The sequence below is a fragment of the Carcharodon carcharias genome, chromosome 5 (assembly GCF_017639515.1).
Source record: "Carcharodon carcharias isolate sCarCar2 chromosome 5, sCarCar2.pri, whole genome shotgun sequence".
Lineage (NCBI taxonomy): Eukaryota > Metazoa > Chordata > Chondrichthyes > Lamniformes > Lamnidae > Carcharodon > Carcharodon carcharias.
In genome coordinates, this window is record NC_054471.1 from 160,054,607 (window position 1) to 160,076,920 (window position 22,314).

Here is a 22,314-nt window from a genome sequence, read left to right on the forward strand (position 1 = left end):
CAAACTGCAACGACTGTGGGGCAAAGAGACACAAATTGCGCCGACTGTGGGACAGAGAGACACAGCTGTACCGACTCTGTGACAAAGAGACACAAATTGCACCGATTGTGGGGCTGAGAGACACAAACTGCACCGACTGTGGGGCAAAGAGACACAAACTGCACCCAATGTGGGGCAAAGAGACACAAACTGCAACGACTGTGGGGCTTAGAGACACAAACTGCACCGACTGTGAGGAAAAGAGACACAAACTACATTGACTGTGGAGCAAAGAGACACAAGCTGCACCAACTGTGGGACAAAGAGACACAAACTGCACCGACTGTGGGGCTGAGAGACACAAACTGCACCAACTGTGGGACAAAGAGACACAAACTACACAGACTGTGGGGCAAAGCGACACAAACTGCGCCGGCTGAGAGGCAAAGAGACACAAACTGCACTAACTGTGGGACAAAGAGACAGAAACTGCACCGACTGTGGGACAAAGAGACAGAAACTGCACCGACTGTGGAGCAAAGAGAAACAAACTGCATTGCCTGTGGGACAAAGAGACACAAACTGCATTGACTGTGGGGCTGAGAGACACAAACCGCACCGACTGTGGGGCTGAGAGACACAAACTACATTGACTGTGGGGCAAAGAGACACAAACTGCACCGACTGTGGGACAAAGAGACACAAACTGCACCGACTGTGGGGCAAAGAGACACAAACTGCACCAACTGTGGGACAAAGAGACACAAACTACACCAACTGTGGGGCAAAGAGACACAAACTGCACCGGCTGAGAGGCAAAGAGACACAAACTGCACTAACTGTGGGACAAAGAGACAGAAACTGCACCGACTGTGGGACAAAGGGACAGAAACTGCACCGACTGTGGAGCAAAGAGAAACAAACTGCATTGCCTGTGGGACAAAGAGACACAAACTGCACCGACTGTGGGACAAAGAGACACAAACTGCACCGACTGTGGGGCAAAGAGACACAAACTGCGCCGGCTGAGAGGCAAAGTGACACAAACTGCACTAACTGTGGGACAAAGGGACACAAACTGCACCGACTGTGGAGCAAAGAGAAACGAACTGCACCGACTGTGCGGCAAAGAGACACAAACTGCACCGAATGTGCGGCAAAGAGACACAAACTGCACTGACTGTGGGGCAAAGAGTCCAAAGCTGCACAGACTGTGGGGCAAAGAGACACAAACTGCACCAAATGTGGGGCAAAGAGTCACAGACTGCACCGACTGTGGGGCAAAGTGCTACAAATTGCACCCACTGTGGGGCAAAGTGCTACAAATTGCACCGACTATAGGGCAGGAGACACAAACTGCACCGACTGTGGGGTTGAGACGCACAAACTGCACTGACTGTGGGACAAAGAGACACAGACTGCACCGACTGTGGGGCAAAGTGCCACAAACTGCACCGACTGTGGGGCAAAGAGACACAAACTGCACCGACTGTGGGGCAAAGAAACACAAACTGCACCGACTGTGGGGCAAAGAGACACAAGCTGCATAGACTGTGGGGTAAAGAAACACAAACTGCACTGACTGTGGGGCAACGTGACACAAGCTGCACAGACTGTGGGGCAAAGAGACACAAACTGCTCTGACTGTGGGGCAAAGAACACAAACTGCACTGACTGCGGGGCAAAGAGTCCAAAGCTGCACAGACTGTGGGGCAAAGAGACACAAACTGCACCGAATGTGGGGCAAAGAGTCACAGACTGCCCCGACTGTGGGGCAAAGTGCTACAAATTGCACCGACTGTGGGGCAAAGAGACACAAACTGCACCGACTGTGCGGTTGAGACGCACAAACTGCACTGACTGTGGGGCGAAGAGACACAAACTGCAATGACTGTGGGGCAAAGAGACACAAAGTGCACCGACTGTGGGACAAAGAGACACAAACTGCACCGACTGTGGGGCAAAGAGACACAAACTGCACCGACTGTGGGACAAAGAGACACAAACTACACCGACTGTGGGGCAAAGAGACACAAACTGCAACGACTGTGGGGCAAAGAGACACAAACTGCACCGACTGTGGGGCTGAGAGACCCAAACTACATTGACTGTGGGGCATCGAGACACAAACTGCACCGACTGTGGGGCAAAGAGACACAAACTGCACCGACTGTGGGGCAAAGAGACACAAACTGCACCAACTGTGGGACAAAGAGACACAAACTGCACCGACTGTGGGGCAAAGAGACACAAACTGCACCGGCAGAGAGGCAATGAGACACAAACTGCACTAACTGTGGGACAAAGAGACAGAAACTACACCGACTGTGGGACAAAGGGACAGAAACTGCACCGACTGTGGAGCAAAGAGAAACAAACTGCATTGCCTGTGGGACAAAGAGACACAAACTGCACCGACTGTGGGGCAAAGAGACACAAACTGCACCGCCTGTGGGGCAAAGAGACACAAGCTGCACAGACTGTGCGGCAAAGAAACACAAACTGCACTGACTGTGGGGCAACGTGACACAAGCTGCACAGACTGTGGGGCAAAGAGACACAAACTGCTCTGACTGTGGGGCAAAGAACACAAACTGAACTGACTGTGGGGCAAAGAGTCCAAAGCTGCACAGACTGTGGGGCAAAGAGACACAAATTGCACCGAATATGGGGCAAAGAGACACAAACTGCAACGACTGTGGGGCAAAGAGACACAAATTGCGCCGACTGTGGGACAGAGAGACACAGCTGTACCGACTCTGTGACAAAGAGACACAAATTGCACCGATTGTGGGGCTGAGAGACACAAACTGCACCGACTGTGGGGCAAAGAGACACAAACTGCACCCAATGTGGGGCAAAGAGACACAAACTGCAACGACTGTGGGGCTTAGAGACACAAACTGCACCGACTGTGGTGCAAAGAGACACAAACTGCTCCGACTGTGGGACAAAGAGACACAAACTACACCGACTGTGGGGCAAAGAGACACAAACTGCAACGACTGTGGGGCTGAGAGACAGAAACTGCACCGACTGTGGGGCTGAGAGACACAAACTACATTGACTGTGGGGCAAAGAGACACAAACTGCACCGACTGTGGGACAAAGAGACACAAACTGCACCGACTGTGGGGCAAAGAGACACAAACTGCACCAACTGTGGGACAAAGAGACACAAACTACACCGACTGTGGGGCAAAGAGACACAAACTGCAGCGGCTGAGAGGCAAAGAGACACAAACTGCACTAACTGTGGGACAAAGAGACAGAAACTGCACTGACTGTGGGACAAAGAGACAGAAACTGCACCGACTGTGGAGCAAAGAGAAACAAACTGCATTGCCTGTGTGACAAAGAGACACAAACTGCATTGACTGTGGGGCAAAGAAACACAAACTGCACTGACTGTAGGGCGAAGAAACAAAATCTGCACCGACTGTGGGGCAAAGAGACACAAACTGCTCTGACTGTGGGGCAAAGAAACACAAACTGCACTGACTGTGGGGCAAAGTGACACAAGCTGCACAGACTGTGGGGCAAAGAGACACAAACTGCTCTGACTGTAGGGCAAAGAACACAAAGTGCACTGACTGTGGGGCAAAGAGTCCAAAGCTGCACAGACTGTGGGGCAAAGAGACACAAACTGCACCGAATGTGGGGCAAAGAGTCACAGACTGCCCCGACTGTGGGGCAAAGTGCTACAAATTGCACCGACTGTGGGGCAAAGTGCTAAAAATTGCACCGACTGTAGGGCAAGGAGACACAAACTGCCCCGTCTGTGGGGTTGAGACGCATAAACTGCACTGACTGTGGGACAAAGAGACACAGACTGCACCGACTGTGGGGCAAAGTGCCACAAACTGCACCGACTGTGGGGCAAAGAGACACAAACTGCACCGACTGTGGGGCAAAGAAACACAAATTGCTCCGACTGTGGGGCGAAGAGACACAAACTGCAACGACTGAGAGGCAAAGAGACACAAACTGCACCGATTGTGGGGCAAAGAGACACAAACTGCACCGACTGAGAGGCAAAGAGACACAAACTGCACCCAATGTGGGGCTGAGAGGCACAAACTGCACCGACTGTGGAGCAAAGAGACACAAACTGCTCCGACTGTGGAGCAAAGAGACACAAACTGCTCCGATTGTGGGGCAAAGAGACACAAACTGTACCAACTGAGTGACAAAGAGACAGAAACTGCACCAACTGTGGGGCAAAGAGTCACAAACTGAACCGACTGTGGGGCAAAGGGACACAAACTGCACCGACTGTGGGGCTGAGAGAAACAAACTGCACCAACTGTGGGGCTGAGAGACACAAACTGCACCGACTGTGGGGCAAAGAGACACAAACTGCACCGACTGAGTGACAAAGAGACAGAAACTGCACCAACTGTGGGGCAAAGAGTCACAAACTGAACCGACTGTGAGGCAAAGGGACACAGACTGCACCGACTGTGGGGCTGAGAGACACAAACTGCACCAACTGTGGGACAAAGAGACACAAACTGCACCGACTGTGGGACAAAGAGACACAAACTGTACCGACTGTGGGGCTGACAGACACAAACTGCACCAAATGTGGGACAAAGAGTCACAAACTGCACCGACTGTGGGGCAAAGAGACACAAACTGTACCGACTGTGGGGCTGACAGACACAAACTGCACCAAATGTGGCCCAAAGAGTCACAAACTGCACCGACTGTGGGGCAAAGGGACACAAACTGCTCCAAATGTGGGGCAAAGAGACACAAACTGCTCTGACTGTGGGGCAAAGAGACACAAACTGCAACGAATGTGGGGCAAAGAGTCACAATCTGAACCGACTGTGGGGCAAAGAGACACAAACTGCACCGACTGAGAGGCAAAGAGACACAAACTGCACCAACTGTGGGGCAAAGAGACACAAACTGCACCAACTGTGGGGCAATGAGACACAAACTGCACCGACTGTGGGGCAAAGAGACACAGACTGCTCCGACTGTGGAGCAAAGAGACACAAACTGCTCCGACTGTGGGGCTGAGAGACACAAACTGCTCCGACTGTGGAGCAAAGAGGCACAAACTGCACCGACTGTGGGGCAAAGAAACACAAATTGCTCCGACTGTGGGGCGAAGAGACACAAACTGCAACGACTGAGAGGCAAAGAGACACAAACTGCACCGATTGTGGGGCAAAGAGACACAAACTGCACCGACTGAGAGGCAAAGAGACACAAACTGCACCCAATGTGGGGCTGAGAGGCACAAACTGCACCGACTGTGGAGCAAAGAGACACAAACTGCTCCGACTGTGGAGCAAAGAGACACAAACTGCTCCGATTGTGGGGCAAAGAGACACAAACTGTACCAACTGAGTGACAAAGAGACAGAAACTGCACCAACTGTGGGGCAAAGAGTCACAAACTGAACCGACTGTGGGGCAAAGTGACACAAACTGCACCGACTGTGGGGCTGAGAGAAACAAACTGCACCAACTGTGGGGCTGAGAGACACAAACTGCACCGACTGTGGGGCAAAGAGACACAAACTGCACCGACTGAGTGACAAAGAGACAGAAACTGCACCAACTGTGGGGCAAAGAGTCACAAACTGAACCGACTGTGAGGCAAAGGGACACAGACTGCACCGACTGTGGGGCTGAGAGACACAAACTGCACCAACTGTGGGACAAAGAGACACAAACTGCACCGACTGTGGGACAAAGAGACACAAACTGTACCGACTGTGGGGCTGACAGACACAAACTGCACCAAATGTGGGACAAAGAGTCACAAACTGCACCGACTGTGGGGCAAAGAGACACAAACTGTACCGACTGTGGGGCTGACAGACACAAACTGCACCAAATGTGGCCCAAAGAGTCACAAACTGCACCGACTGTGGGGCAAAGGGACACAAACTGCACCAAATATGGGGCAAAGAGACACAAACTGCTCTGACTGTGGGGCAAAGAGACACAAACTGCAACGAATGTGGGGCAAAGAGTCACAATCTGAACCGACTGTGGGGCAAAGAGACACAAACTGCACCGACTGAGAGGCAAAGAGACACAAACTGCACCAACTGTGGGGCAAAGAGACACAAACTGCACCAACTGTGGGGCAATGAGACACAAACTGCACCGACTGTGGGGCAAAGAGACACAGACTGCTCCGACTGTGGAGCAAAGAGACACAAACTGCTCCGACTGTGGGGCTGAGAGACACAAACTGCTCCGACTGTGGAGCAAAGAGGCACAAACTGCACCGACTGTGGGGCAAAGAGTCACAAACTGCACCGACTGTTGGGCTGGGAAACACAAACTGCACCGACTGTGGGGCAAAGGGACACAAACTGCACCGACTGTGGGGCAAAGAGTCACAAACTGCACCGACTGTTGGGCTGGGAAACACAAACTGCACCGACTGTGGGGCAAAGGGACACAAACTGCACCGACTGAGGGGCAAAGAGACACAAACTGCACCCAATGTGGGGCAAAGAGACACAAACTGCAACGACTGTGGGGCTTAGAGACACAAACTGCACCGACTATGGGACAAAGAGACACAAACTGCACCGACTGTGGGGCAAAGAGACACAAACTGCACCAACTGTGGGACAAAGAGACACAAACTACACCAACTGTGGGGCAAAGAGACACAAACTGCACCGACTGTGGGGCAAAGAGACACAAACTGCACCAACTGTGGGACAAAGAGACACAAACTGTACTGACTGTGGGGCAAAGAGACACAAACTGCACCGACTGTGGGATGACAGACACAAACAGCACCAAATGTGGGACAAAGAGTCACAAACTGAACCGACTGAGAGGCAAAGAGACACAAACTGCACCGACTGAGAGGCAAAGAGACACAAACTGCTCCGATTGTGGGGCAAAGAGACACAAACTGCACCGAATTTTGGGCAAAGAGTCACAAACTGAACCGACTGTGGTGCAAAGAGGCACAAACTGCACCGACTGAGTGACAAAGAGACAGAAACTGCACCAACTGTGGGGCAAAGAGTCACAAACTGAACCGTCTGTGGGACAAAGGGATACAAACTGCACCGACTGTGGGGCTGAGAGACACAAACTGCACCGAATGTGGGGCAAAGAGTCACAAACTGAACCGACTGTGGGGCAAAGAGACACAAACTGCACCAAATGTGGGGCAAAGAGACACAAACTGCACCAACTGTGGTGCAATGAGACACAAACTGCACCGGCTATGGGACAAAGAGACACAGACTGCTCCGACTCTGCGTCTGAGAGACACAAACTGCTCCGACTGTGGAGCAAAGAGGCACAAACTGCACCGACTGTGGGGCTGAGAGACACAAACTGCACCAACTGTGGGGCAATGAGACACAAACTGCACCGACTGAGGGGCAAAGATACACAAACTGCACCGACTGTAGGGCTGAGAAACACAAACTGCACCAACTGTGGGGCAAAGAGACACAAACTGCACCAACTGTGGGGCAAAGAGACACAAACTGCACCAACTGAGAGGCAAAGAGACACAAACTGCACCAACTGTGGGGCAAAGAGACACAAACTGCACCGACTGTAGGGCTGAGAAACACAATCTGCACCGACTGTGGGGCAAAGAGACACAAACTGCACTGACTGTGGGACAAAGAGACACAAACTGCACCGACTGAGGGGAAATGAGACACAAACTGCACCGACTGTGGGGCAAAGAGACACAAACTGCACTGACTGTGGGGCAAAGAGACACAAACTGCACCGACTGAGGGGAAATGAGACACAAACTGCACCAACTGTGGGGCAAAGAGACACAAACTGCACCGACTGAGGGGAAATGAGACACAAACTGCACCGACTGCGGGGCAAAGAGACACAAACTGCACCGACTGCGGGGCAAAGAGACACAAACTGCACCAACTGTGGGGCAAAGAGACACAAACTGCACCGACTGTGGGGCAAAGAGACAGAAACTGCACCGACTGTGGAACAAAGAGACACAAACTGCACCGACTGTGGGGCAAAGAGACACAAACAGCACCGACTGTGGGGCTGAGAGGCACAAACTGCACTGACTGTAGGACAAAGTAACCGACTTAGGACACGTGCAAACTTAAATTCTATTTGAACTGGTTTTGCTCCTGCAGAATATTTGCGAAAGCTGTAAATCAGGACATTGAACCATTTTGAGGAAATTGATGGGACACCACGTTTAATGAAAAGCCAGGACTGTCTCAGCAAGTCTGGAATGTCTGGTCAACCCTATCCATATATCCACTTTTGTCCCAAATCCCTTAATGCCTTGGTTAGCAAAAAATGTTCAATCTCAGATTTAAAATTAACTATTGATCTAGCATCAGTTGCCATTTGCAAAAGAGAATTCTAAACTTCTACAGTCCTTCTGCAGTGTTTACAGTGTTTCCTAATTTCACTCTTGAAATGTCTGGCTCTGGTTTTTTGACTATAATGCCTTGTCCAGCAGCCAATTTGGAGTACAGTAAGGTCCCACAAATAGTAATGTGATAGGACTAGATAAACTGTTCAATGTTGTTGGTTGAGAGCTAAATATTAGCCTAGAAACTAGAGAGAATTTTCCTACACTTCAAGTCGTGCTATGGGATCTTTTATCCCCACCCAAGGTGCTATATGGGTCTTCGCTTTAACGGCTCATCTAAAAGACAGCACCTCCATCAACACACCGCTCCCTGGGTGTGATAGCCTGGAAGATGTGCTCAAGTTTCAAGATGTGGATTGAACTCACTTCCTCTAGAATCTTTAACTCTGAGTTTAAGCTGCAAGTTTAACATCTGCTTTGCTCTGGAGTCAGGTCAGGCAAGGAAATTATTTTGCATGGGTGCTAGGTTTGTGATGTGAATGCATCTTAAAGAGAATTGCACGAGACCTGTATCATCCTTCCAACTCAGGGCCTCTCTTTCCCCTGTGCCTAGTACAAAGAAGCTTGGGTTTTCCATGAGCTGTAATATGACCTTTTATGGGAGGCAATTGGGGAAAGTAGTGTCCCCAATTTGCCATAGTTTGATTGCCTTCAATGAAGAGGGGTGCAGTGCGGCAGATGGGGGAATGATTTAGATTTGGATGATAGGACACATCAGGCAATATTGGATCAGCCATCTGTTCCATGTTTCTCCCAGTTTCATTCCCATTGACGTATTGGAAGGTCCGATGTTGAAGCTCCAATCACTTGCAAAGACTCTCCATGTTGTTTCTGGGAGCATAAAATCCTGGGTCCCCATGGGTGAGGGATTGTCAGATAGGGATGGACCAGAGCTGCAAGCCAATGAAGCCTGCACATCTAAAGTATGCTCTTCATGCCTTGTGGGCTGTGCCATCATGCAAGACCATTCTGACTCCCTCGTCCAGGCAGCAGCAATATCCTGCCTGTGGCAGCTTCATATGTTTGCACCATGTCATGTCACTCTGTCCAGTCTGGTGCCCAACCTCTGTGTAAGTGGAATGGAACAGAAACATTGGGTTGCAACTTCCAGTAGAATGGTAATTGAGTCAGATTGCCATGATGCTCTTATATCCTTACCTGGAAATCCAGCTGCTCCTATCTTAACCGACCTTCCGAGCCAGGCTGGGTGAAACCTGTGTAGCATAGCGCACTCCTGAGGCTGTCAGTCCAGGGCTGCTTTGTCGGAGGTAAGAGGACATGCCCCTGTATTTACAGCACTAGCTGCCGTAAAGCAGGTAAGTTTAAAAGTCCAGGGGCTGAGAAGCCAGGGAGAATGTACATTCATAATGCAAATGTGCAGGATTGGGATGGGGTAGGCTGGGGGTGGGAGTAAGGGGTAGGATGGGTCGGGCGGGGGGTGACTTGGGTGGTAATTGGAGGTTGTGGTGGGTGGTGGGCAGTGGGAGAGGTCAAGTGGTCACTTGGGGAGTCGGAGGTGGGAGGACAGTTGGGGGTGTGGGGGGGAATTGTCGGGTGGTGAGGGTGTACTTAGGAGCAGGGTATAGTCAGGGGAATGGGGAGGGCGCTAGTCGGGAGTCTGGGGGTTTGGCCAGGGTGGGGAGGGCAGTCAGTGGGGTGGGGGTGTAGTTGAAGTGGGGAGGACAGTTGGGGCAGTGAGGGTGTAGTCAGGGGTACTTGGGGAGAGGGGTTTGGAGGACTTGTGGGGGTTAGTGTGGGGAGTCTTGTGGTCCGTTGGAGATCAGGGAAGTGGGGAGTTCCGGGGTGGGGTTGGGGTGGGTCATTGCTATAGTTACCCAGAAGCTAGAAATGTGGTTTGTTCAATTCTACTCTAGAGATTTGAGCACAATCTTTGCTGACATTCCCCCTACAGCCCTGAGAGAGTGCAGCACTGTCAGAGGTGCTGTCTCTGTCCTTATACAACAACTATCACTTGAAGCAGTTGAGGTGAATGAATTAGATGCACATTATGGGGAAGCTGGATAAATACATTATGTATGGGTTTGACAGGGTAGATATAGAGAAAATATTTTCACTTGCAGGGTAAAGCAAGAGGCCTTAAATACAACGTAGCCACTAATAAATCAAACAAGGAATTCAAGAGAACTTTCTTTACCCAGAGAGTGATGAGAGTGTGGAACTTGCTGCCGCTTTGAGTGGTTGAGGAAAATAGCAAAGATTCATTTAAGGGGAAGCCAGATAAGTGCATGAGGGAGAAAAGAATAGTAAGATATGTTGAAGAAGAGGGTGGGAAGGTGCTTGAATGAAGCATGAACACCAGCAATGACATGCTTTGTCAAATGGCTGGTAACTGTGCTGTAAGTACCACGAGTGCCATTCATTTTTAAATGGGCTTACATTATTGCCCCTGAAGGGATGGACAGCTGAAGAGTTAATACTGAGAACTGTTTCCATCCAACTAACCTCTTTAGAAAGAAGGTCCTTTGACTTGCCTGGCATCAGCCTTAGCTCAGTTAATAGCAGTCTTGCCCCTAAGATTTGGTCCAAGTCCAGCACTTGACCACATAATTTAGGCTGATGCATCAGTGAGGGAACACTCAGTTGTAGGGTGTAAGAGTTTAAACTCGTGGTACTTACAGCACAGTTACCAGCCATTTGACAAAGCATGTCATTGCTGGTGTTCATGCTTCATTCAAGCACCTTCCCACCCTCTTCTTCAACATATCTTACTATTCTTTTCTCCCTCATGCACTTATCTGGCTTCCCCTTAAATGAATCTTTGCTATTTTCCTCAACCACTCAAACCCCAGCTGCCTGCTCAGGTGCATGTGTAGACATCCTCTCTGGGATCTTGGTCAACTTTCCTTCCTCAAGCAAAACCACCAAAAGCAGGTTAGCTAGTTTCATTGCACTTTGTGGGATCTTACTGTGCATAGGTTGGCTGCTGTGTTTGCTTTTGTAACAACATTCAAATGTATTTTAATAATTGTGAAATGCTTTGGGTCATTCTGAGAATATGACAATCAGCTGCCTTTGAATCTACACTTGATGTATCACTTAGACTGAGAAAAGCATTGAAAGAAACAGGAGAAGGCCATTCAGGTCCTTGAGCCTTCAGTTAGATCATGACCAATCTATATTTTAAAATCCATCTCCCTGCTTTGGTTCCCTAAACCTTAATAGCCCTACCTAACAAAAATCTATCAATCACAGTTAGGAAATTTTCAACTGATCCCAACCTCCACAACTTTTTTTGGAGAGAAGTTCCAGATTTAGACTACCCTTTATGTCAGCATGTGCTTCTGAACAGCTCTCATATGAGACCTTGTTTTGGACTTTCCCTCTCTATCTACCCTATCAAATCCTTTAATTGTCTCAATTAGATCACCCCCTTGGAGCTTGGAGTCTCTTGCACTTAAAAGGTTGGGACCATGTTGACTTAAGAGGTTAACAGCTCGAAAGGTAAGGTCACAAATCAGCAGGTGGAGAATCTTAAACAATGTATGATCCACTATTGGCCCTTTGGTGGAGACATAACGTCTGCAATCATTTCAGTAAGGGCAGCCCAGAGAGATATTTTGAATTAGAGCTAGCTAAAGCATTCACTGAACCCAAAAGGGTTATCAAATCAATTTCTTTCATCAAAGAAGAAATTTTAAATGAGGTATACTCAGCCCAAAGATCTGTTCGAGGACATTGTAATGGATATGGGTGGAGCTTAGGGTAGTTTTCTGATTTCAATTTAACTGGGTGTTTGCTGAAAATTTTAGTTGCAGTTTGGATCTTGAGTGTGCAATTTGCAGTTCACTGAAAGAAGATAGTCAAAGTAAATGACAGGTAAGTAGGCTTGCAATTTAAGCAGAGAAAAAGCTAACTTCATCATTCACCATGTTGGATATGGGTGAGGCTTAATCTCAGTTTGATTTATGTGAGAGAACAGAAGCTGGATGATTGTGTAGTTTGAAGCTAGTGGAAGAATCTACAGTGCTCCTCACAGGGTTTTGTGGCAAAACAAAGCAATCAGCAGAATTAGCTGGGAATTATTGCAAAGACAACCGGAGCAAGGGACTGAGGCATCCACAGTCAAGAGGCAGCAAATGAAAGTCTTACCACTGAGAATAACTGGAACACTGGGAAGGCCGTAATAAAATATTATTTATCATCTCATGACATCCTCTATGCTTTGAATTGAGAATCTTGATTTTTGCAGCCCCTGGAAGAAATGACGACTTCAGGATCTGCTTTACACATGGCTGTGGAGCAACTCCAGTTGTATGCAAAGAACATTGAAAAACCTTTGAGCTGGGAATGCAAAATGAAAGGACCAGCTCACGACATCTTGTAAGTAGTTTAGGAATATATTTCTTTGACCTTGTCATCCAAAGCTGCATAACTCCACACCAAGAAACACTCCCTCCTCCCTGTCTCTGTAACCTCCTCCAGTTCTATGACCTGACGAGATCACTCCGATCTTCAATTCTGGCCTGTTGTGGATTCCCCACTTTTATCACTGCACCCCTTGGTGGCCATGTCTTCAGCTGCTGAGGCCTTAACCTTTGGAATTTTCTCCCTGAACCTCTCGGTGTCTCTAGCACTCTCCTGTCCTTTAAGAAATCCTTAAAACCTACCTCTCGAACCAAACTTTTGGACAACCTTCATACTATTTCCTGATGTGACCTAGTGTCAAATATTGTCTGAAAATATTCCTATGAAGCATCTTGGAATGCCTTACTCCATTAAAAGCACCGTATAAATGCACTTTACTTTTGAGTGTGTCTCGAAACTTCTCTTGTCCTGTCGGTGCCAGTGCCAAAGTTTTGAGCTTTCAGATGGCCAGGGACATTACCAATGCCATTGTTGGAATGTGGGCATTCTGTATGTAATATGACCAATTTTCGAGTGCCAGCAGCAAAACTTGCTTGCAAATTGTGTTGGGTATGGTAGTAGGGTGATAATGTTACTGAACTAGTAATTTTGAGAATGTAAGTTCAAGCCCCTCCTTCCTCCATGGGCAGTTTGAGAATTTGAATTCAGGTTTTAGAAAGTTGGTATCAGTAACCGTGACTATGAAGCTCTGTGATTGTTGCAAAAATCCAACCCATTCACTGATATCCTTCAGAGAAGGAAATGTGGTCTCCCAATAAGGCTTAGCTTGTAAGTAACTCCAGACCCACATCAATATGTCTGACTCTTGATTATCTTCAAAAGTGGCCTAGCAAACCACTTTGTTTTATCAAAATTGTAAAGATTGTAAACAATCCTCATGATACCAGGGGGGAATTTTCACCATGTGGACTGCACTTCAAGAAGAAGACCTAAAAACTCAAGGGCAACTAGGGATGGGCAATAAATGCCAGCCTTGCTGAAATACCAATAATCCAAGAATGAATACATTGCAAAAAGGAACTCAGTCTTTATTTACCAATGCTCTTAGCAACAAGCCAGTTTCCAGGCCAGTCCATCCAGTGGATAGGTGAGTGTACCACAAGATTAACAATGACTCATTTCTCAGTCTACACATTGGAAAGGTATGCAAGATACTCATCATACTCGAGTATGTCTAGTTCGACTTCTTCTATCCTGGTAGACGCATGATACGACAATTGTGGAGTTGTTGACTCATCATAACAACCGATCTCTATTAATTAGGCTATAACACGCCCAGGCATGAGGTGAGGAAGCCTTCAGAAGTCCAAAGTTCCCTTTTTCCCAAACATGAAATTCGTCACACACTGCATCCGAAAACGCTAAACGAAAAATAATAAATCACGAACTATATTTACACAAGGTGTAAATTTATACAGAACCAAAATAAATCAGTAGCTAATCAAATAGTACAGTATTTAAACTTTTATAGGTCAGTAAATTGAAGGCAAAACAAGGGGCCATTGACATCCTTGGACTTAATTTTCAAAGTTGTTTTTTAACTCACGTTATGACCACAGCTGATGTTAATCGCAGAGAGGAACTTGCCTTATGGGCCATACCCTTTGTTTTGTATTTTTGAGATTGAGAAGATGTTGTACTGATCTCAGCAGAAGGAAGTCCAGTAACACTTTGGGAATTTTAAAAATTAAAAGTAGAAGTTTTATTAGCAAGAATAAAATAAAACTTAAGCACACAAGATTAGAGTTACACAGTTAAACTTAGTCTTACAAAATATTCCGCCAAAAAGACTCTCTACTTGGTCCGACCCACCAGGCAACACTTCCTTATAGATGTTTTACAATAAAACTCCAGTAATATTACCCAAGTCAAACTGCTGTAGCATTAATAATTATTAGATAATTAATCATTAAAAATCACCCATTTAAGACAGAGATGAGGAGGAATTTCTTCTCTGAATGTAGCCAATTTGTGGAATTCTTTACTGCAGAGACTGGGTAGTTGAGTATATTCAAGGCTGAGATAGACAGATTTTTAATCAGTAAGGGAATCAAGGTTATGGAAAAAAGGCAGGAAAGTGGAGTTGAGGATTATCAGATCAGCCATGATCTCATTGAATGGCGAAGCAGACTTGGACTGAATGGCCAACTTCTGCTCCTATGTCATATGGTCTTATAAAGGCATACCACAAGACCCATAACTCTCTTCCACTCTGCTGTGGAAACCCAAACTTCAGAATAAAACTGTTTTTTGCAATCCAAGACTTCTGGCTTGACTGGATGGCTGATTAAAACCTGTATCTTCTCCTAGCCCAGAGCCACAGCACCCAACTCAGCTCCAGCTCAACAGCTTAGCTCCAGCTCCAGTCACCACAGCTCAAACAGCTCCCTTAAACTCTCCACGATAACTCTAAAATACCTTTTTTCCCTTTCATCTCAGGCTCCATTGTTTTCACACCTCTTTGAAACTCAAATCCTTCCAAATATAAAATCTTTCATGCCCCCAACTTACCTTTGCTTTCGGGTCAATAAAATATAATAAACCTACTTCTATTTACATATGGAACTCCTGCAAGGTGCAAACATGGTTCTTGTTACCTCTAGTTTTCCTTTGAAATTCAAACTCTCAATCTATCTAAAAATGCAAATGTTAGATCTAACTTATTCACTTGTATCTCAACCTAATGCCTCTATTCTTTCATGTTTTAAATCACCCCCCACCAAACAACCTGTCTCCTATTAATCTCTGCCCAGATTAATTAAATCATACACACACACACACACACACACACACACACCCTTCTTCACAGAATAACACAATATTCCCTAAAAATATTTTTAAAAACATCCATTTCTCACACTTAGACTTTGTTTTTAACATGGCCACTTAGCTCCTTTGTAAATTGTCAAGCAAGGCTCCATGCTGAGAGCCTAGGATCACTGATTTGCCTTATATTTCCAAGGGTGTTGGCAAACTCAATCACTGGTTGGAGAAATTGAAGGTGCAATATAATCCAGAGAAATGCAAGGTCCTGACATTTTACCAAATGAAGATTGATGTGGGTTATGTGCTAATTCTGTCTTGAAATTTTTTCTTCCTGTTTTATAATATAAAAGATGTAAGCACAGAAGAAACCATTCAGCTCAACAGCCCTGTGCCAGTGTTTGTGCTCCATGGGAGCTTCCTTCCACCTGTCCTCATTTCACCCCTTCAACAGCCTTCAAATCCTTTATCCTTCACAGGTTACCATTATGTGCATCTCTGCTATTCACCTTAACTCCTTATGGTAGTAAGTTCTACATTCTCATCACTCTCTGGGTAAAGAAGCTTCTCCTGAGTTCCCTACGATGTTATTTTTGACCATCTTACATTTATGGCCTCTAGTTTGGGTCTCTCTCACAAGTGAAAACATCTTCTCTACATCTATCCTATCAAATCCTTTCATAATTTTAAAGACCCCCAGCAGTCTCCTTTTTCTAGAAAGTAAAGCCCCAACCTGTTCAGTCTTTCTGGTATACTGGTTTGTACTTGTACCACAGAGCGGAGCAGGTCTGCACGAATCTCAAGGCCCCTGAGCCAATCTTCACAGCTGCCTTAAATATCTATAAAGGTAGAGGCAGGAAAGAAGAAATGTGTGTTTTGCTGCTCTAGCCCAATGCTCCTTTTGCTTTACTTTAGGTTCACATTCTGTGCAAAAGTTGGTGAAGAAACATTCCCTGAAGCCCAGGGCAAAACCAAGAAGGAAGCTAAGTACAATGCTGCTAAAATTGCTTTAGAGACTTTGAATCTTCAAAATATGGTAAGTGATATATTACATTTTATTCCTTAACTCCTGTTTTAAAAAAAAAGGCATTATGGTTTTATTTTTAAGACTTTTTAATGCTTTCTTCAAGGGGGTAGTACTTTCAGATGATATATAATACCCCAAATGTCTGTTCAGGCAGGCATGAAAGATTCCCTGACCACTACTCAAAAAGAGCATGAGAGTTTTCCTGGTGTCCTGGCCAACATTCACCCCTTGGCCAACATTCCTCCTCAACCAACAAGAGCAAAAACCAGATTAACTGCCCATTCACCTCATTTGCTGAATTTCTGGCATTTGTCAACTTGCCAACAGTGACTGTTCTCCGAAACAAATTTGTCATTTCTGAAACTTTGTGAGACATCCTGCAGGCGTGGCAAGGCGCAATATGAATGCAAGTTACTTCCTTTCATTAGGGGTTGCCAAGACAACATGCCTCATATCCCAAGACACTGGATGTGATATTGTGCAATTCCAAACAAGTTACTACCTTATTGTCTCTCAGGAAATCCATGCACGTGATGATCCAGTTCCTTTCAACATTCTTCCATCTGATGGGTCATCTTCTACCTCTTGTTCTTTAGTGTCCTTTCTCCCATTCCTCTTTTCCCCATTTCATATCAGCGACCTCCTCTCCTCATCCAACCCAACACTCTTGGCCACCCTCCATCTGTATCAGCCCCCTTCAGATTGCACACCCTATTTGCTCACAGTCCTAATCCTGGTCACTTAGAATAGTTGAACCACCACCCTTTCATGCCCTCCATTCTAACATACCCTCCCATCTCCTTAACTCTCAATTATGTCACACTCACCCAATATGGATTCATAGATTTACGGAACATAAATTCAAAATGAGCATTTTACCTTAAAATGATTATGGAGAATGTACACTTTAATTTTAAAACAAAATGGAGCTAAGAGGTCAGGTGACCTTTTCTATCCGTCAATATTGATGGAACTATACAACGCCCTAGAGCTTGCTTTCATGTCCAGGGAAGACATTAAAATGCAAACGAACTTTTGCGACATCGCATTGAGAAATCATTAAAATGCAACAAATCTTTCCTGTGGATTAATGGCTACCCTTATCCAAATAATTAAATAAGCTGTTTTACAGTAGACTCACAAACCTTTTGGTCTTGGAGTGGAATTTCAAAGAATGGGTTTGGAAAAAAAAACATTTTATCTCAATAATGTGTGAAACTTGACCCTATCATGTGTCAATGGCCAAGTCGTCAGAGATAATTGTAAGGACAATGAAAATCATGTACTATGGTCACATGTTATGGGACATTTAACAAGGTACATTTTTGGAGCAATAGAAGCAGGAAAATCTAGACCAGCAAAGGAACAGGCTAAGAACCATCAAAAGGCAAAGAATTTTACCTATCTATTTGAAGAACCAAACCAGTTTTGCACCACAGGGGTTTGACTGCACCTCAACTAGAGTGAGACAAGGGAAATCTGCAACTGTGAGCAGTAAACCACTGCAAATCCACCTTCATCAACTTCCAGAATCCATTCCTTAAGTGAACCAGAAAAGAATCACAGGCCTCAACTTTCCAAGACTTCATCTTGGGAAAAGCAAATGTAACAGTAAATTTTTGGAATTTTAAGCCCTAAGTACATGCTACCTCTTTTGTAATCATCTTTTCTTCTCTCTCTCTCTCTCTCTCTCTCTCTCTCTGTGTATGTGTGTGTATGAATGTGTGAGTGGACGTGGTTGCGAATGCATTTTGGGTGTTGAGTAATAAATATTTATTCTTTTTTAAAAACTTAGAAGAAGGCTTGTCATTTGTCTATTCTTAACAGTTACAGCACTCAGGGTTAAAACAATTTCTTTTTAAAACATATCTGTCTTCAGTCAGTAGAGAGCTAGAAAAAGGAGAGAATCATCCTATCATTACTCCGCTGCTCAAAATCTGTCAAATGCTACTCAGTAAATACCCAAAAAGCTCAAGTACATGTATTTAGATCCCGAAATTCCCTTCACACTCTCTAACATAGTGGAATGTGGCCAGAACACAGAGATCCTCGCTCCAGAGGCACAATTATTTGATATTTAGGTCAAATAAGTAGAAAGAAGGAAAGACTTTTATTTATACATGTCCTTTAAAGAGCCTGGGACATCCCAAGGCACTTTATAGCCAATGAAGTATTTTTGAAGTGTAGTCACTGTTGTAATGTAGGAAACATGGCACCCAGTTTGCGCACAGCAAACTCACAATTGGCCACAAGGTGATGACCAAATCTCCTGTGTTCTTGAGTGATAGTGACTGAGGTATAAATGTTGTCCCAGGACCGATGTACTGATTCTATGTGCAAAGAGGCTCTATAATACCCCACATATTCCTCCCTTCTCATATCACAAGGCTTCCCAACAATGTCATCTTTCTATTTTTTCTTGGCTAAGGGGTATTCCCATACAATGTACCAGCCTGACTTACTCAGAAATATGGCTACCATTAGCCGGAACTCCCACTATTACTTCCGTGGGATTCAGACTTTATCTATTCACTACACACTAGCATTAACCACCCAACCTGACCTTATGGCCTGAATTTCACACATGGCATGTGTGTCAAGTCGGTGGGAATGGAAGCAGATGTGGAATCCGCTCCCAGCTGCGACCACGATTTCACACTGGATGGCCAATTAAGGTCCGCCCAGCCTCAATGGTCGGGAAGGGCTGGACGGGGCCGGGAGCCTGTCAGGCGCTGGGTCCAATGGCAACCCTGTTGGGCACTTTAAAAGCAGCAGAGGCAGCTCCCTGAAGGCTGCCAGTGGAGAATCTACGGAGTCCGTCCAGGAGACTGGAACAATGGTCTTACCAGCGGCTGGAAATGTCAGCTGATCTTCTCTGGATAACTACTCCAGTAACATACCAAAATGCTACTGTCCTCTTGGTGAATCCTAATGATCAAGAATTTTCTCAGTGTGGCTCTCACCTCTGTGTGCCTCTGTGCCTCTTGCTGGAAGTGTGGTAGCAATTCGATTTCTTCGCTTTGAATAATTCCTCCTTCATGTCTTTTCTTTAGTTGCCATGTTCTCCATTTTACCACCAAAACATTACAAGCCACTTTTATACAGGCTTGCTTCTATTTGTTAGAGCAGAACATTTGAATAATTTCTCAATTAACTTGTAGTAAGTTAAACTCTGGTGAAATTAAATCTTTGGTTTAATCATTTAGCCATTGGTTAATGAAGCAAAGCTAACTAAAGTGCCTTTACTCTCAAGATACTTTTCCCAATGAAGTTTAAGGATGAATAAAATGTTGTGAGTTTGGTTCCACCTGTTTATGTTAGGCAAGGAGACGTTTTGTTCTGCCATATTTTGTTAATCTGTTTACTGGTGTGATCATTAACACCATATATTGTTATATTCATTTGATGTGAGTGCCAACATAATATAAACTTTGCTTTTGTCCTAATGGCTTGAGTATGGTTCACTTGTTTTGTAGGTGCAGGGCACGCCAGTACCTAACGCTGGATGTGTGTGGCTCTAAACTTTATTCCACACGCACTGAGTGGATTTTGGGTTCAAAGGAAAGGGTCATTTCAGACATCCAGGATGGAGGCGGCAGCCCTGGCATGAGGTGGAAGCAGATCTTTGCCAGCCGAGCTGAAGGAGTGTTGGATTAAGGCGCCCCTGGTGTGCCTACCTCAATGAAGGATCCAGAGGTCTGGTTCCACATTCTCATGTGCTCCTCACCGGGCTCCTCTTCTGACTCACCACTGGATTCATCTTCTGTGGCCTGTGGAGCTCCCTTGAGATCCTCTTCCTCCAGTGGGTCCCCCTTTGCCAATGCCAGATTGTGGAGAGCGCAACACGCAACCACTATCAGTGACACTCACTTTGGAGGGTATTGTAGTGCATCCCCTGAACAGTCCAGGCATTGGAAGCTCATCTTCAGAAGACCTATGGTTCTCTCTACCACCGCCCTTGTGGAAGCGTGGCTCCTTTTATAACGCTGCTCTGCCTCTGTTCGTGGGTAGTGGCAAGGTGTCGGAAGCTACCTTTTCAACAGATAGCTCTCATCACCCAACAGCCATCCATCCATTCGGGCTGGAGCACTGATTAGCCTCGGCACCTAGGAGTGTCACAGTATGTGAGCATCATGGGAGCTGCCAAGGTACCTTGCACAGACTTGTAGTATCTATGTCTGGTGGTCACTAACTGTCTGGAATTTCATCAAGTAGAATCTCTTCCTGTTGGCAAAGGCACCAGGCTGACCCACTGGCGCCTCAATGGCCACATATGTGCAGTTGATTGCACCCTGGATGCAGGGAAATTCAGCAATCGCTGCAAAGTCTCTGGCTGTCTCAGCCTGGCTGGCCTCGTCCATACTGAAATGAATAAATGTCATTACCTGCCTGAATAGAGTTTCTGTCACCAGTTTGTCACAACTGTGGACTCCACAAAGATCTCCTACTAACCCCAGGAAAGATCTGGAAGCATTGAAGTTGAGGGCAACTGTGACCTTAAGAGCCACTGACATGGGGTGTCCACCCACACAGTTGGAGCTGATCTCAGCCCCAATCATCTGACAGATGGAGGTCACTCTTGAGAGAAGGAGCCTCCTTCGACATTACACCTCGGATATATTGAGGTAGCTGCATCGCCGCCTGTAAACCCTGGCAGCAGGATAGTGGTGCCTTCTGTGGCCCCTTCTGCCTTCGACTACTTGCTGGCCCTGTGTCCCTTGTGCCTGCGTCTCTTCTTCCACAGGTCCCTCCCCTGGAACACTTGGACTCCTCTCCCTTCTGCTCCTCTCTTCTTCCTCAGAGAAGGTGCCACCAACGGACATCACAACCCCCATTACCAGGTTAAAGGAAGGCTGTCTGATACCTGGAAGGGTCCACACAGTCCAAATCATCCAGGGGCCTTGCAGACACCAGTGAGTCCTGAAATGAAGTCTGGCAATGCTATGACTGGAGCTCAGAACAGAGATGAAGTTATCATGTTCAAATAAGTAACCACCAGCAAACTATCTTCTAAACTCTTGACTACTCACACTGGCAATGCTGCTGACCCTTCTTATCCCGCCCTTGGATGAGGTTTCGTTAAAAGTGGATGCCCGCCTGCCCATTTTGCCTATGCCACGAGTGTGAAATCGTGTGGGCTACGTAAAATCGAGTTACAATTGGCTTTTGAACGGCCTTAAGTGGCACTTTAGTTGTTGGCGGGCGCAGCTCCGACACACGCATGCGCCCGCCAACTTGCGTGCAGGATGATTCCAGGGCGCTCACCTAATGTCACCTCGCGCTACCTCACTTCCGTTCAGGTCGAGCGCCTATAGCTTTAGGTCAAAAGCCCCTTTACTCCTGATTTGTACAACATTTCCTCTCAAAATCTGATTCCTATCTCTTCCCCAAATATGTGAAAGCAGCTAGCTGTTTTATTGTTAGATTGAGCGATGACAATCCAATGTTGAATTATTGGGGGTTTATTAAAATGGGTGACTGATCTATCCTCACCTTCTGGTCAGAGTCCAACTTGGTGTGTTGACCAAGACAGGGTTCGAGGTCACAGAAACCAGTTGTGTTTGGCCAACAAACACTTCTAGTTCCGCATGTGTCGCTGAGTCGATGGCACTACTTTCTGGTACTCCTTAAAGTGAAGGAAAATCTTTTGTTCCCTGCAGATTATGGCATCTTTAAAGTTGCAGACATATTAAGTGACACCTCCTTATGGAATGATGGCACTAGCCCATTAATCTGTGGAGGTTAATTCTCTCTCAAAGAATGAGGAGCTACCTTCAATCAGT

General features: G+C 46.3%; 1 protein-coding gene across 5 annotated transcripts in view; it reads left to right on the forward strand.

Moving 5' to 3' along the window:
* Window positions 1-22,314, forward strand: part of eif2ak2 (eukaryotic translation initiation factor 2-alpha kinase 2) — a 295,245-nt gene that overhangs the window by 55,180 nt on the left and 217,751 nt on the right. For 4 of the 5 annotated variants that reach the window (XR_005943052.1, XM_041188176.1, XM_041188175.1 and 1 more), the window contains exons 2-3: window positions 12,566-12,696; window positions 16,420-16,540. Coding sequence is in view for 4 of the 5 variants with exons in the window: in XM_041188176.1 (XP_041044110.1) it covers window positions 12,578-12,696; window positions 16,420-16,540 (240 nt within the window). In the remaining variant the exon portion in view is untranslated. Of the gene's footprint in view, window positions 1-11,753; window positions 11,818-12,565; window positions 12,697-16,419; window positions 16,541-22,314 lie in introns of those variants that run through there. The other variant, XM_041188177.1, reaches the window with a different exon arrangement.